A 15,603-nucleotide genomic window follows, 5' to 3' on the forward strand; every position below is an offset into this window, starting at 1 on the left:
GCAGTTCTTAACCTGTGGGTCACAACCCTTTGGGGGTTACATATCAAATATCCTGCATATCAGATTCTTATGATTCATAACAGTAGCAAAATTACAGTCTTAAAGTAGCAAAACAAATAATTTTATGTTTGGGGGTCACCACAACATGGGGAACTGTATTAAAGGAGCGTAGCACTAAGAAAGTTGAGAACCACTGCCCTAGCATCTCCCTGATACTTCCATCTTCCCCACTCAGCTTCTCTGACATTGAAATGTAATAGTGACTTTTGTTACTGTTCTGCCTATCCTAGCCATCCCTTCTGCCCTGCACAGATCCCCATTATCTACCTCCCAGGTCTTGGCCATGAACAGAAACTTAGTGGAATATCGGGCATGCCATCACACTACTACTGAAAACTTTGGTATGAGTCTGCAACTTCACTGAGGCCTGTTCTACAGTGTCCTGTCCTGAGACACTCAGGAATAAATTGTCTTAATAAGATCTGTGAAGTTTCTTCCTTAGCATTTTCCCTTACTCTGAATTTAACTTTGTATCCTGAGCTGATCCGGGAGGGGGGGGAAGCTACTCACGAAACTAAACTCCATTGTTACCAACAATAACCTTCTCACTTGGACTGGTCACCTGGAAAACCTATCTCTCTCCCATCACAAGCCACAAGCCAAATGAATTATTGCCAAGGTTTCTTCCTCACTGACTTGGTGCTTATTTCTTCTTACCTCCCTCCCACTGAAACCTTAAAAAAAGGTTTCATCTTAACCTTAAAAAAGAAAAACCCACATGTCAGGGTTGGGATTATTTTCATTTGAGCTATGAGAACAGAACTTAGCAGTTAGAGATTGGAGGTACATACCTTTCATACCTCTTGGATATCTGGCTGTGCCTTTTGCCATCTTAAAAGTAGTCTATTGTTCCCAGCCCAAATAACACAGTGTAGAAAGAAACTTAAAAACTTATTTTAGAGGTAGTTACCATGATGCCAACCCTTAATTATAAGGATAACAATTGTGGACATTCCTAAGGTATGGTTTACTAAGAGGAATTATCCTGGACATGGAAAAATACTAGGATCTGTGCTAGGAATTGGTACCACCTAGAATGAATTCATAATTGAAAACTTTTTCCATTCTTAGTTTTTAATTTTTTTTACTATTGTGTATGAGTGTGTGTTGTACATATATGAATAGAGATCAGAGGACAACTCTAAGGAATCTGTTCTGAAGAATGAATTTAGCATTATTTGGAAAGTGCTTTTACCCAGTCATCACGCTGACCCCTCCTGTGCTGTTAGTACAGCCACCAGTTTCACTACCCAAGACCATTAGGCCCACCAGAGCCCTTTGGACTCCTGTGCTCATATACTCCTAAATAATGGTCCTTGTTGCATGGGGCGGTGTCAGTTCTGTTATATGTACCTCAAGTTGTACCTGGAGACTTTGGGGCAGATTGAATTGGAAACTTTCAAACTCTTAAAGGTGGCTAAATCTTATCTGGCACTGGTTCCCTCTTGTGTTCTGGCCTCCCACTTTCAGTGATTCTCTTCATACAAGGAAGACATTTGGCTTCTCTTGAAGCGTATCATAAGCTGTTTTAACAGGTACTACAAGAGATGCAGACCAGACTCAGGGTAATGCTAAAACCTTTAAGACTTTGAATTCATCCCAACAAGAAACCAGAACCCAATTAACCCAAGAGATTTTGGAGATCTAACAGGTATCTAGATGCCCTCACTGGCAGCTGGCTCCAAGAAGAGGTCCAGATGACTAGCTAGCAATAAAAATGAAGTCTGGTAACAATTTGCTAACAGAGGGATGGGTTGATGTCACATTTTTCACGGAAAAATGACAAGCTAAATTTTTGGGGTCTCATGCCTAGTCATATTCCTATTTCAGCTGCCAAGATAAACAAACCTAACCAATGAGCTAAATGACCTACAGTAAACTATGTTTTACTTTGTTTTGATTTTTATTTTGTTTTATTTAAGCTGGTTTACAGTTCAGAGGTTTAGTCTATTATCGTGAAGGCAACTCACAGGCAAAAAAGGTTGCTGGAGAAGGGGCTAAGGATTCTCACTCACATCTTGAATCACAGACAGCAGGTAGTGGTCTGTCTCGCTGGCAATGGCTTGAGCATGTATGAGACCTCAAAACCTGCTTCCACAGTAACATACTTCCTCTAACAAGGACATACCTACACCAGTAAAGCCACACCTCCTGATGCTAACATGGGAGCCAGTTACATTCAAACTACCACAGGTGTACACCACCCGACCCAGCCTTAAACTTTAAATATCAGCCAGTCTGTAATGAACACTTGGGCCAGCATGAGAACTTGGTCAAGAGCTTTATTTTAACCAATCCTTCTTCATTCCTTTGGATCACACTAAGTTTATGCCAATGGCTCTGTCTCCCCAGTTTGCAAACTACATGATGTAAGTCTCTTTTTTTTTTTTTACTTAAAATTTTTCCTAGCAATAATTTTCATCTTCATTAAGAACTACATTTTTAGAGGGCATGTTAAGAGAGAGAGAGAGAGAGAGAGAGCACATCTGTGCAGATGTCCAAGGAAGCTGTAAGCTGTAAGAAGATGTGGTGTCCCTAGAGCTGTAGTTACAGACAGTTTTGAGTTACTCGCTTTGAGTGCTGCAATACCTAGTCTTCTGGAGGAACAGCAGCTGCTTTTAAGCTCAGAGCCATTACTGCAGCCCCAAATATACATTGTTTAATATTAATAAAGCTGAATTTTGTGGTTTTTTTATTTTGGTACATATTTCTGATGGTATAACCTTTTTTCCATGTGTATATAAAATAAATTTATATATTTTAATAAAATGTGCAAAATAAAAACATTGGTTTCTGTCTTTATTAAAATTATTCACACACACACACACCCATTTGGTTTGGTTTGGTGGGGTTGCTTTTTGTTTTTCAAGACAGTGTTTCTCTATATAGCCCTGGCTGTCCTAGAACTCACTCTTGTAGACCAGGCTGGCCTCAAACTCACAGAGATCTACCTGCCTCTGCCTTCCAAGTGCTGGGATTAAAGGCATGTGCCACTGCCACCCAGCTATTTCTATAGTTAATATACTATCCCCAACCATTTGTTTTTAAATTTTATTTTATATGTGTGAGTTTTTATTGCTTACTATGCTTTTAATTTTCAGACACACTTTTTTTATTCCTAGTTGTACTATTGGTCTCCTGCTTCTGTTTGTTAATTTCTTTTTTTTTCTTTCAATATTTTTTCTTATTGAAAGAAAAAAAAGAAATTCCCGCCTCCTCCCAGCCTCCCATTTCCCTCCCCCTCCTCCCACTTTTCTTCCCCCCCCCCCCCCCCCCCCCCCCCCCCCCCCCCCGTCCGAAGAGCAGTCAGGGTTCCCTGCCCTGTGGAAAGTCCAAGGTCCTCCCCCCTCCATTCTTTAAGATTGTTTATCTTTATTTTATGTGTATGGATGTGCTACCTGCATGTATCTATGTGTACCACATGTGTGCCTGGTCCCCTTGAAGTTCAGAAGAGAGCATCAGATCCACTGGAACTGGAGTTACAGATCATTTTGAGTCACCATATGGTGCTGGGGACTTAACCCAGGTCCTCTGCAAGAGCATTATGTGCTGTTAACCCCTGAGCCACCTCCAGCCGGTGTTTGTTGATTTCTTACCCTTTCTACTCGCTTGGTGTCACTTACTTTAAAGCTGTGAGTTATAAATGTGAAAACTGATAGTTTACCTGTGATTCTAGAAATAAAAGAACATGAACAAAATGTATCGAGCCGTTGTGTGTCACCTAAATGACACACCATGGGAGCTGGGTTCCTCCGAGAGGATAACCGACATAAAGGAATGTTTCATTTCCTGAACCTCAGACTCCTAATGTTTGGGCATTATGGGTTTGTTTTTTGTAATCATAAATCTCTTAATTTTGTTGTGGTTATTGTTTTTTAAGTTCAAGGCTCTGTTTCTCTAACTCGGTTCCAGTATAAAGATGGGAAGTGTTTTGTTTTGAGGTAGGATTTCACTATGTAGCCCTGGCTGTCCTAGAATTCATTAAAATCCTCTGCCCCTTGATTTCTGGGATTAAAGACATGCTCCCACAACACCTAAAACAAATTTAAAAGAAAAAAATAAGAATCGTTCATTCTGACATGGAGTCTTTAATCAAACAAACAAAAGCCTACAGTGGTTTTTCTTGTCCTAATTAAAAGTTCAATACCTATCCCAGGCAGACTGGTAGTATATTTCCACTCAATGGAAGAAAGCACCATTCATAAGAGAAAAAAAAAGTCTTTGAAAAAGGAAAGGCAGTCAATATAGTTGAAAGGAGACAAAGGTTAATAAGGATTCAAGAAACCATGGATGAAGAGGTCAAATGCTTAGATTTTAAGATGTAAACTAAGTGACAAGAACTATATTTTGCACATTGATAGTCTTGTTAATAGACACTGAAGGTATGCTATTAAGCAAACCTGTGCTGTTACTCTGTGTGTGTGTGTCATTTGGCAAAGTCGTCAATCACTCTATTTCCCTCTCCCTAACATCTTGTAAGTTATAAATTGCAGTTCACTGTGTCTTAAGCATGTCATTAGTCTCTCCTTTCCAATTCCACAGACTTCTCTGCTTCAGTACATCACCATTACTTTACTTCGCAAATGATTTTCTCATAAGTTTAGCCTCCAGACAACCATCAGGAGAATGAAAGAAGTAGTGATATACTCTCTTGGTTTAAAAAACAATAGTGAGCGACTGGGTTTGGTGGTGCACACCTTTGATCCCAGCAGAGCTCTGAATTCTAGGCCAGCCTCCTCTACCTAGCAGTTCCAGGCTGATGTGGGAGTGTCATATATCAATCTGTTGATTTCATTGGCTGAGTAATAAAGAAACTGCTGGCCCTGATAGGTTATAAGATAGGTGGGCGGAATAAACAGGATAGGATGCTGGGCAGAAGAGGAAGTGAGGTCAGACTCTGCTCTGCTCCCAGAGAGACCCGACAGCTCTGCTGGAGCAGAGACGCCATGCTCAGCTCTCCCAGGCAGCTGCAACCCACGATGGACTTAGGCTAGAATCTTTCCGGTAAGCGCACCTTGGGGTGCTTACAAACATCATTAGAAATGGGCTAGACCAGGTGCGAGAATTAGCCTGTAAGGGCTAGAGTTCATGGGTCAAGCAGTTCTTTAAATGAATACAGTTTGTGTGTTGTTATTTCGGGCATAAGCTAGCCAAGCGGCCGGGGTGTTGGGGACGCAGCCCCACCGCTCTTATTTCAACACCAGGCCAACCAACACTGTGTAGTAAAATCCTGTCTATAAAAAAAAAAATCAAAAATCAAAACCTAGGGGGCTGGAGAGATGGCTCAGTGGTTAAGAGCATTGCCTGCTCTTCCAAAGGTCCTGAGTTCAATTCCCAGCAACCACATGGTAGCTCACAACCATCTGTAATGAGGTTTGGTGCCCTCTTCTGGCCTGCAGGCATACACACAGAGAGAACATTGTATACATACTAAATAAATAAATATTTTTAAAAAAATCAAAACCTATAGTGAGTAACTAGGAATGTATCTAAATGGTACTGCACTGGGCTAGCATGCACAGCGCTGTGGGTTCATTCCCTAACACCACAATAAACAAACAAAAGTCTTCAGTGCTTTTTTTTTTTTTAATTGTAATTGAAAGTATAAATTCATCAACATGGTATTTAAGAGTTTTTACTCTTAAGTCTTATCTTGCTTTTTTTCTAACCTGCTATGCTACCATATTTCTTTCTCAGGAGTTCAAGTCCAATTAGGTCTGTTCCAGATGTTTTCCTCACTCTGCCCTTTTATCTCAGGAAGAATGAATACCAGTTCCCTTCTCCATGTTTCCATTATGCAGTCTCTAAACCTCTCTTTTCACCTCTATTTCAGTCTTTGACAGGTGACTCTAGGAAGATGATAATTTTCCCAGTATCTACCATTTACTTAGCAGAATGCTTGGTACATGCGATATGATATGCACACCATTGAGACTGGTCCCATCATATTAGTACATCTTCTGGATTTTGCAGATAACTAACATGAAGCTTAAAAAGACCTCACAGCTAGTACAGTAATATAAGACAGAAACCTAAACTCCTATACTCACCTGTCTCCTGAAGTCCAATACTGTTAGGCATTCTGCTTAATTTTGTAGCCATACCTTTGCCTTCTTAGAAGGAGATAAATGCTATTGACTAAATGTCTATCTACCAAACTGGTAGTTTAGGGCAGCCTGGTAGCACGTTTTCTATTGAATGTAAAAAGGTGCCATTCATAAAAAATGTCTTTGAAATCTCCAAAACACAGAAAAAAAAAGTATATATTGTTGGTTGGGTCTCAAACGTTCGGGGTGAGGAGTGAAATAGCTTTAGTGTTTAATATGGCTTCCCCGTTAGAGCAAAAGCACAGCACAGTGATGTACAGTAGCAGTGTCGGTGGACTTGTAGAAGTCAGGTGAGCCACTTGAGCTTTGGCGTAACACACTGCACAACTGACCAAATGCATAAGCACACTTCAGGTAGAGTAAATGGAATGGTTAGGCTTAGCAAAAGCCTGCACAACACATATATGTGGGCTTGTTTTCATGTTGAAAAAAAAGTTTTTAACAGCACATGGTATTCATTACTTCTTATATAAATAAGTACAAAATCAGTTACATCTTTTCTTTGGTTGTTTTGGAGTCAAATAGTAAATAAGAACATAGCATTTGTTTATTTACATTGTGAATATGTATGTATGCTCATGAATATTCGCATGTTTGAGCTTTTACACATTCCCACTGTGGTACTCATGGGAGGTTAGACACAACTTTCAGAGTCGTTCTTTCACCTTATAGATTCCAAAGATCAAGCTCGGGTGTTTAGGCTCAATGGCAAGCACCCTTACCCGAAGAGCCAACCCTCTCACTAGCCCAAGGGCACAGCATTTCATATCTCAAAGACTCAGTGTGAATGTTGGTAAGAAATGGCAATTTTAACCAAAATGTGTGCACATATTTATTATCCTAGCACGGGGGGAGATAAAGGAAGCCAGATTTTGAGTTCAAGGCCAACGTAGCCTCTATAACAACACCCATATAATTTTAGTCATTAGTCCTTTATTGTCATCAGAGTTTCCTTAGAGGCGTAGTAAAATGTAAAATAAATGCAACTTTTTAACTATTCTTTTCTGTTCTTTCTCTAGTGTTGCTAATAACAGTACTTGTAGTGGAAGGGATTGCTGTGGCCCAAAAGACCCAAGGTAAAGTATGGAGAGGAACATGGTATGTTTATGCAGTTTGAAAGAATTACAACTTTTGGATGCTATTTCATAATCCTTTGTTTTAGTTTCCTCTCTATTACTGTGATAAAATATCATGACCAAAACAGCTTGGGAGAGGAAAAGATTTATTTGGCTTACAGTTTCACATTACAAAGCATCATCAAGGGAAGTCAGAGCAGGAGTCAGGGCAGGATCCTGGAGGCAGGAGCTGATGCAGAGGCCATGGAGGAGTGCTGTTTACTGGCTTACTCTCCCAGGCTTGCTCAGTCTGCTTTCTTTCAGGACCCAGAATCAGCTGCCATGGTGGCCCTACCCAGTGAGCTGATCCATCCGACATCAATCATTAGTCAAGAAAATGCCCACAGACAACTGAGGTGCCCTCGTAGATGACCCTGGCTTAGTTGATAAAAAATACTAACACATTCCTCTTAATCATTCCAATGACCAAAAGCATTCTATTAACCTATCAACTTAACCAGAATCAGCTACTAAATTGTCTGCAGAATGTTTGCCCTGATAAGCTTCTTAAAAGCCACCATCACTAATAACTTTTAACACACTGTTAATTATATCCAAAATTTAAATGAAATTTACAGTTTTATCACTAAGAAGACTAAAAAAGGGTCTTTTCTAGTGTAAACAAGAAAAGTCTTTCAGTACAGTCTTCAAAGCCCTTTGGTCCTGTTGTACTGTCTGACTTTGAAGAATAGCTATTGTGATTTTTTTAAAGCAAATTTTCATGTTAGAGTTAGTGCATTTTCTGTACAATTTTGTTTTTTATTTTCATCAAAGTGATATGTTCACATGATAAAAATCAAACTATATAAACAATTGGAAAAATTGTTTTTCATTCTATTCTTCCTGCTTTATGAAAACCACAACTATTTTAAACTTTGTTTCTATTTTGTGTGGGGAAAGGTAGACACACATATGCTACAGTTCACATCTGTAGAGCAGGATAACATTGGGAAGTGGGTTCTCTCCTACCACTCTCTGAGTCGTGGAGACTGAAGTCATGCCATCACCTTGCGAAACATGAACTTTTAATCCTCTAAACCAGTGGTTCTCAACCAGTGGGTCAAGATTCCTTTGGCAAGCCTCTATCTCCAAAAACTACTTCCATTATGATTATGATTCATAATCATAGCAAAATTATAGTTATGAAGTAGCAACAAGAATAGTTTTATGACTGAGTGGTGGTGGCGAATTCCTTTAACCCCCGCATTCGGGAGGCAGAGGTAGGCAGATCTCTAAATTCAAAGCCAACCTGGTCTACAAAGTGAGTTCCAGGACAGCTGGAGTGACACATAAAAACCCTGTCTCAAAAAATATAATTTTTTTCAAGAAAGAGAGGAAGGAAGTAAGAAAAGCAAAAATCAGCATTTAAACCACTCATCAAAGTTTCTCAATACAAATTTGTCTTTAGGTTTAGAAATATTTTGGTTTTGTTCAGTTTCTAAAATTTCCTCATCCAGGAAGGAAGAGAGAGTCGATGTTGGGGCGGGGACAGGAGGGACTAAGAGAAGGAGGAAAGAGGAAGGGGAAACTGATTGGACTGGGGAAAAATTAACTGATTAACTAATAATAAAAAAATTCCTCCTTCATTTTCTCTAGTGTTTTTTTTCTTTTTTTTTTCTCTAGTGTTTTAAGGGAATTCCTATTATTATAATACTTACAGCCTTTTGGGGGTTATATTGCTGTTTTTTAAAATTAACATACAACGTGCTGAGTTTATTATGAAGTTCAACATAATGAATTCACTATATATTTAATTTATATATATTTTCACACATATTTTTGTTTCAATCTGGGGAGACTTCTTTAATTTTTATTCCATAAACTAACAATTACAAAACTTTTTATGGAAAGAGCCAATAAATATTTAAGCTTCTATGAGCCTGTCTCTGAAACAGTTACCCAGTTCTTTTGTTGTGAAAGCAACCAAAATGAGCAGTTGAAGAGTATTAATATGTTCCAGTAAAACTCAACACACACCTATGGCATCACACCTCTGCTCTAAACTTTCTCGTGCTTTGATTTTCTCTGTTTGATGGAGCTTGCGTCTATTTTAAAAAAAAAAAGAAATTATTTTTGTTTTTGTTTTATGACTGTATTTGCTTTTCTGTCTCTGGAGAAATCGCATGAAACCCTGTTGTTACTCATTGGTTGATAACTTGGGTTTATTGTTTGTTTTCATTTCCTTGCTTTATTTACTCAGGGTTGCTTTATTCCATGTGTTCCAACATGTTTTTCATACTGGAAGCTTTCTTCAAATTCCTGGTTGTCCTTGCATTTGTACTTAATATTTTAATGGGGGCACTGAAAAGCTGACCATGAGTTGTCTGTAGGTATGGGTAGGATGTGTTTACCGTGGCTCTCATCTGGGATTTGAACTGACATTTGGGACTCTCTGATCTGTATGATTAACCCTTTCTTAGATAGATTGGATTCCCAAAATATAAGTCTCTGTTTGCTGTCAGAGTCTCTGTTGCTTCAACAGACCAAGTGGGAGAAAGCTGGGACTGTCTGTGAGTTCATTACCATTCACCAGCCTCCCAATTTTCAATTGCTGTTTTCACCTCAGCTGCACCTGGTTGTACCAGTCCATTAATTCTGCTTTACTTTCACCAAAGTAATGGTGAAACTTACATGGGTGTGGAGGTCAGAGGACAGCTTGCTGTTTCTGTTCTTCCACTATATGGCTTCCAAGAATCAAACTCAGGTTGTCAGACTTGGTGGCAGGTGCCTTTTGTGGCCAACGTATCCTTTACCATCAAGCCTTCAAAATAAGTATAATATACAACAGCTTTCTTCCACTTCTGCTGTGATCAGTTGGTTTTACTAAATTTGTCAGTGGTTCTCGTGAAGTTATATATGCAACTGAGAAGGCAATTGTTTAGGGTGTTGGGGGGAAAGAAAAGAATGCTTCTTATATTTTGCTGTAATGGTATTTAAAATTCCCTTCAAGATGGACAGAACATTGGAATCAAGCACATTCCTGCAACCCAGTGTGGCATTTGGGTTCGAACCAGCAATGGAGGTCATTTTGCTTCACCAAATTATCCTGACTCATATCCACCAAACAAGGAGTGTATCTATATTTTGGAAGGTATTTAACAAATCTGTTTTCTTGGATAAACTTCTACTTCGCTATAAAACTGAGGACATTCGCTAAGTGCCTTGTTTAAACCAGTTAGAACAAATTTTAAATATGTTTGTGAATTAAATTATAATAAAGATAAATATTTGTAAATATCAAATACATTAACAAAATAATAGTTAATTTTAATGAGAATTTGTAATTATTTAAACTATAGTTAAACTATGTGCATCGCTGTATGAGAAACTTCCCTGATAAGGAATGTAAGTTCACCAGCGTCCCTGCTGGGCTTTCTGTTCATGCTGAGCACATTTGCTTTCTGTATCACATATGACACACTGTACATTGTTTTTAAAGTAAGCAAGAATTAGCCTTTTACCTCTGCTAATTTGAGTCAATCAAATATATTTAACTAAAGTAATGACATATACCAAGGAAATGTTACTATAATTCTATAACATAGTATGATTATTCCTGCGAAAGAGCTTTTCTTACGGCTTTGCATACACAGTTCCCAGTGAGATTCTCAGATGTGAAGCACTGACGTGATTGATTTGCTTGTCCACACGTGTGTCTTGTTCATGCTGCCCTGTTTGCCTACTCTTACTTTATAGCTGCTCCTCGTCAACGGATAGAGCTGACCTTTGACGAACGCTATTATATAGAGCCATCATTTGAATGTCGCTTTGATCACTTGGAAGTTCGAGATGGGCCATTTGGTTTCTCACCTCTCATAGATCGTTACTGTGGCATGAAAAGCCCTTCGTTAATTAGGTCAACAGGAAGATTCATGTGGATTAAATTTAGTTCTGATGAAGAACTTGAAGGACTAGGATTTCGAGCAAAATACTCATTCATCCCAGGTAACAAATTAAGCGTTCTTAAAAAATAAATTACCTTTCAGTATTTGAGTATACCACTGACTTTAGAATCTTAAGGTTAGAAAAGGATAATTTGATCAAGGTAATCAGATTAAGACTAAAGAAATTGTCAAAGTCAAAAGAAAATCAGTCTAGGAACAAGTAAAAACTTTTTAAAATAGGGAGCAGTAGACCACATCCCAGTCTAATTCTGTGGTAGATCAGACAAAGTTGCATTTTCTTCTTATATACCTTTTAGGACACACATCTAAGACCAACAACATCAAAATAAATATATACCTTTAAATAATTGAATCCACTGTCTTTTCACAATTCCCACAAAGGCAGATTTTTAATTGAACTCATTATAATTACTTTAGAAACTACTTAACAATAGAAATACTCCTGCACCTGCATTTAAGAGGGCTAGATTTGGTTTGTCTTTTCTCTACTACTCAGTAGCTATAACATTGAATCATGAAGTTGTACCTGAGATGTAGCAATACCTGAATTCACCTCCTGGATCTGACATAACCAGTTTATACACATCTGGTAACTTAGGAAAAGAGAAATACGCATTGTAGTTCTAGAAGCCAAAAATTCCAAAATCCAGAAAAGCCTAGCTCAAAGAACAAAACTTGTTTTGTTTGGGGGTACAGGTGGGAAATTGAGACAGTCTTTATGTACCGCTAAGCTGACCTCGAACTCTCTATGTAGACCATGTTAGCCTCGAACTCCACCTGCCTGTGCTGAGATTAAAGGTGTGCACCACCACACCCCATTGGATCTGTTCTTTATCTCTTCCATTGTCTTTCTGTGTTTGTGACCATATTGCTCTGACTTCTCACTTCACAGCTTTTCTTAAAATTCTTTTTTTTATTTCTATATGTGATGTGTGCGTGTGTGTGTGTGTGTGTGTCTGCATACACTTATGCACAGGGCCTACAAAGACAAGAAGAGGGCATTATGTCCCATGAAGCTAGCTACAGGTGGTTGTGAGCTGCCTTATGGGTTCTGGGAACAAAACTCCAGTTCTCCCTGCAAAGAGCAGCAAGTGCTCTTAATCGATGATCCATCTCTTCAAACTCAGTCTTCTTAAAATTCTTATTGATGTATTTTATGTTGTAATGTAATAGTCACTCTTTTTAATAACCATATATAGTAAAATTCACAGAGATTTGGATGTGGATATATCTGGACACTACTACACCGTCAGCCTACTGCATCATCTTAGCTACACCTTTTAGGTAAAAACACTGATCAAATACTGTGAGAACTCTAAAGCCCTACCCAGTGAAAAGTACATATACACTAATGTGGAAATTCAGAAATTAGTATGTTATTGTGCCCAAGGAGTTTGCAAACATAACAGAATGAGCAAACAACCTTGTACAGCAAGTGTATAATCTTTAGTTTTGTTTTTTTTTATAATGGAAGAAATTTAGTTGAAAAATACACAAATGAAACTAATTATAATCCTGTCCCTTTATGTTTAAAATTATTGCTAACAATTTGGCAGTTACCTCTTAAGATGAATTTCTTTATTCAGTTTATTTTTACAAAACTGGTCATGCTATGCATAAAACTATTACCAGCATTTTTTTCCTTAAAAATCAAACAACTTTGTATCTGAATCAATAAACATTATGTAAGATTTTTGCACCTGTATCATCTGTCTAATACTGAAAGGACAGTATTTTCAAACAGTCAAACTCACCTAATAAACTTCATGGTTTTTTTAATATTTATTTATTATATATACAATATTCTGTCTGTGTGTATGCCAGCAGGCCAGAAGAGGGCACCAGACCTCATTACAGATGGTTGTGAGCCACCATGTGGTTGCTGGGAATTGAACTCAGGACCTTTGGAAGAGCAAGCAATGCTCTTAACCTCTGAGCCATCTCTCCAGCCCCCCCTAATAAACTTTAATAACAATTTTAGGATCACAACAAAACTAAGCAGGAGTAATTATTGGATAAGCCCCTCCATTCCCCTATATCCACATCTTTCCAAAAGAATGGTATCTTTGGTAGAATCCATAAACCAACACGGGCACATCATAATTACCCAAAGTCTTTAGCTTACAATATAGTTCACCCTTGGTATTATATGTCTGATGAGTTTGATAAATAGCATATATCCACTGTTATACAGAGAAGTTTGACTGCCTAAAATTTTCCTGTGTTCCACTCACTACACACCCTTCCTCCCCCTAAACTGCTGGCAATCACTGGCCTCTTTCTTGGTTTACCATTTCCATGTCATCATGCACAGTTGGGATCATGCAGTATGTTGGCACTCTGGTCAACTTCTTTCACTTAATTATATGAACATAAGGTTTTTCCATGGCTTGATAGTCGATAGGGTGTGTGGTGTGTTACATTTATTGTGTATATGTTTGTCACTGTGCATGGGCAGAGGTTGGTAGACAACTTGAAGAAATCAGTTCTCTACCAAGTGGGCCCCAAGGTGAATTATGATATGTGCTAAGGAAAATTATTTAAAAACAAAAGGCAAATCCAGTTGTCTAAGTCCAATTGTGTAAGTTATATAAAGTTGTTTGCTGCTCTAGTTGGTGACATGAACCTGGGAAAGCGGGTTCCTAATAATGAGGTTGACTAAAGTCTCATGCAGTAGCCAACTTTATTCAGAGCATCAGACAGTTTATACCTGAGGGTTAGGAAGGATCACATGAGTAAGGTACTCAATTACAAGGACAGGCCATACTTGGCCAAGACATGCTTTTTCAGAGAAGCACATGAATAACAACAGCAGAAGCAAACTCACTCCTATCTGCTATACCTGGGAGAAAGGCAAAAGAACATTCTAGAAACAGTTCTGTGTTTTGAAGAAACTGAGGTCACTAAACTCTTGTTTTCTTGGAGTTTCTCACAAGCACTCCAAATTATCACACAACTCCATTCTTGTACTGTGGTCTGACATCAAGTAGGCAAATTTATGGAATAGAAAGTAGAAAATTGGTACATTAATGACTACAGACTTTCCTTTCTGATGGTGGAAACTAGTTCTGAAAATAAAAAGGGTGATTGATGAACAATACAACTATGTAAGTGTACTAAAACCACTGAACTGTACATCAAAAAATTGTTAGCATAGCTAGGAATGGTGCCACACACTTATGATCCCAGCTGCTCAGGAGGTTGAGAAATGCAGATAGCACAGCCTGGGCTATATGCAAGACTATCTCAAAAACCATAGTTAACGTGGTATATTTTATTTGGAATTTATTACAAGTAAAATGTAGTAACTTGTTTTCTCAAAATGGCAAAGTTAAGAAGAATGGCTGACTCAGTGATACAAAGGATAGTCTCCCTGTAAACTTGTTCACAGAGCTGGACCAGCCGATTCTAATAAAGTGTAAAAAAAAAATGATTTGCTTAAATAGGTCAGGCATGTAATATTTACAATCTAAATTAACTGAAGTAATCATTTTAGTGTCGGAAATGCTATTACAAAATCTTACATATGAATCACATCTTTACGAGTTATAAGTTCCTGAAACAACAAAATAGACAGTAAAAGGTGTTTTTTTCAGGATCTGGGAAGAAGTTCCAGTGATTAAACTGCTTGCTGTGCACTTGAAGGCTATACTTCCATGTAAAAGAAACCATGTAAAAATGCACACACCTGTAGCCCAGCACTGAAACCAAGTAGATCCTAGCAGCTCTGACCTGTGCTGGTCCAGCCAAAAACTTCAGACTCTAGGTTCTGTGAGAGAATTGTTAAGTACAATGAGAGATCTGTTTCTTATTAAAACAAAACAAAAAATTGGAGCATGAGAGAGGAAGATACCCAAGTAGACCTCTGGCCTCTACATACATACACAATTTTTAATAGTCTTTTTAAAATATTTTTTAATAATCAACCAAATTTAGGGCTGGAAAGATGGCTCAGCATTTGCACAAAGGCCAGGCAGACTGAATTTAATCCACAGACTCCCACAAGGTGGCAGGAGAGAACTGACTTCTGCAAGTTGTCCTCTGACACACACACCCCTAATTAATTAACTTAAATCATCTAACTTTATATGTAAAGACACTCATTTTGAACGAAAATAGTTTTGTTTTGTGCTTTTTACATATCATGAGAAATTTTTATACAGTTTATAGGTAAAACTGCTTGGAATTTCTGGAATATTTTATCTTTGTACCTTATAGGTCTTCTGGTACTACCTACATTAAATTTTATACTAATGGAAATAGCATAAAGATTATATAATATCCTGTTTTATAGAATATATAGAGGAAGCTTAGGAATTAAGTACTTTTCTATACAGTAGCAATCCAGGACTATATTGACTTTCCTAGGTTATTTCTTCTAATGTGTCATATTTCCTTTTCTGTAGGACAGGGATT

General features: G+C 38.1%; 1 protein-coding gene across 2 annotated transcripts in view; it reads left to right on the forward strand.

Annotated features, from left to right (window-relative positions):
• Positions 1–15,603, forward strand: part of Neto2 (neuropilin and tolloid like 2) — a 53,979-nt gene that overhangs the window by 15,154 nt on the left and 23,222 nt on the right. For both annotated transcript variants that reach the window (XM_050120675.1, XM_050120676.1), the window contains exons 2-4: positions 7,187–7,243; positions 10,233–10,373; positions 10,979–11,227. In XM_050120675.1, the coding sequence (XP_049976632.1) occupies positions 7,187–7,243; positions 10,233–10,373; positions 10,979–11,227 (447 nt within the window). The remainder of the gene's footprint in view (positions 1–7,186; positions 7,244–10,232; positions 10,374–10,978; positions 11,228–15,603) is intronic.

This window comes from Alexandromys fortis, unplaced genomic scaffold, assembly GCF_014885135.2.
Source record: "Alexandromys fortis isolate MF-2015 unplaced genomic scaffold, M_Fortis_MF-2015_v1.1 scaffold_186, whole genome shotgun sequence".
Classification (NCBI taxonomy): Eukaryota; Metazoa; Chordata; class Mammalia; order Rodentia; family Cricetidae; genus Alexandromys; species Alexandromys fortis.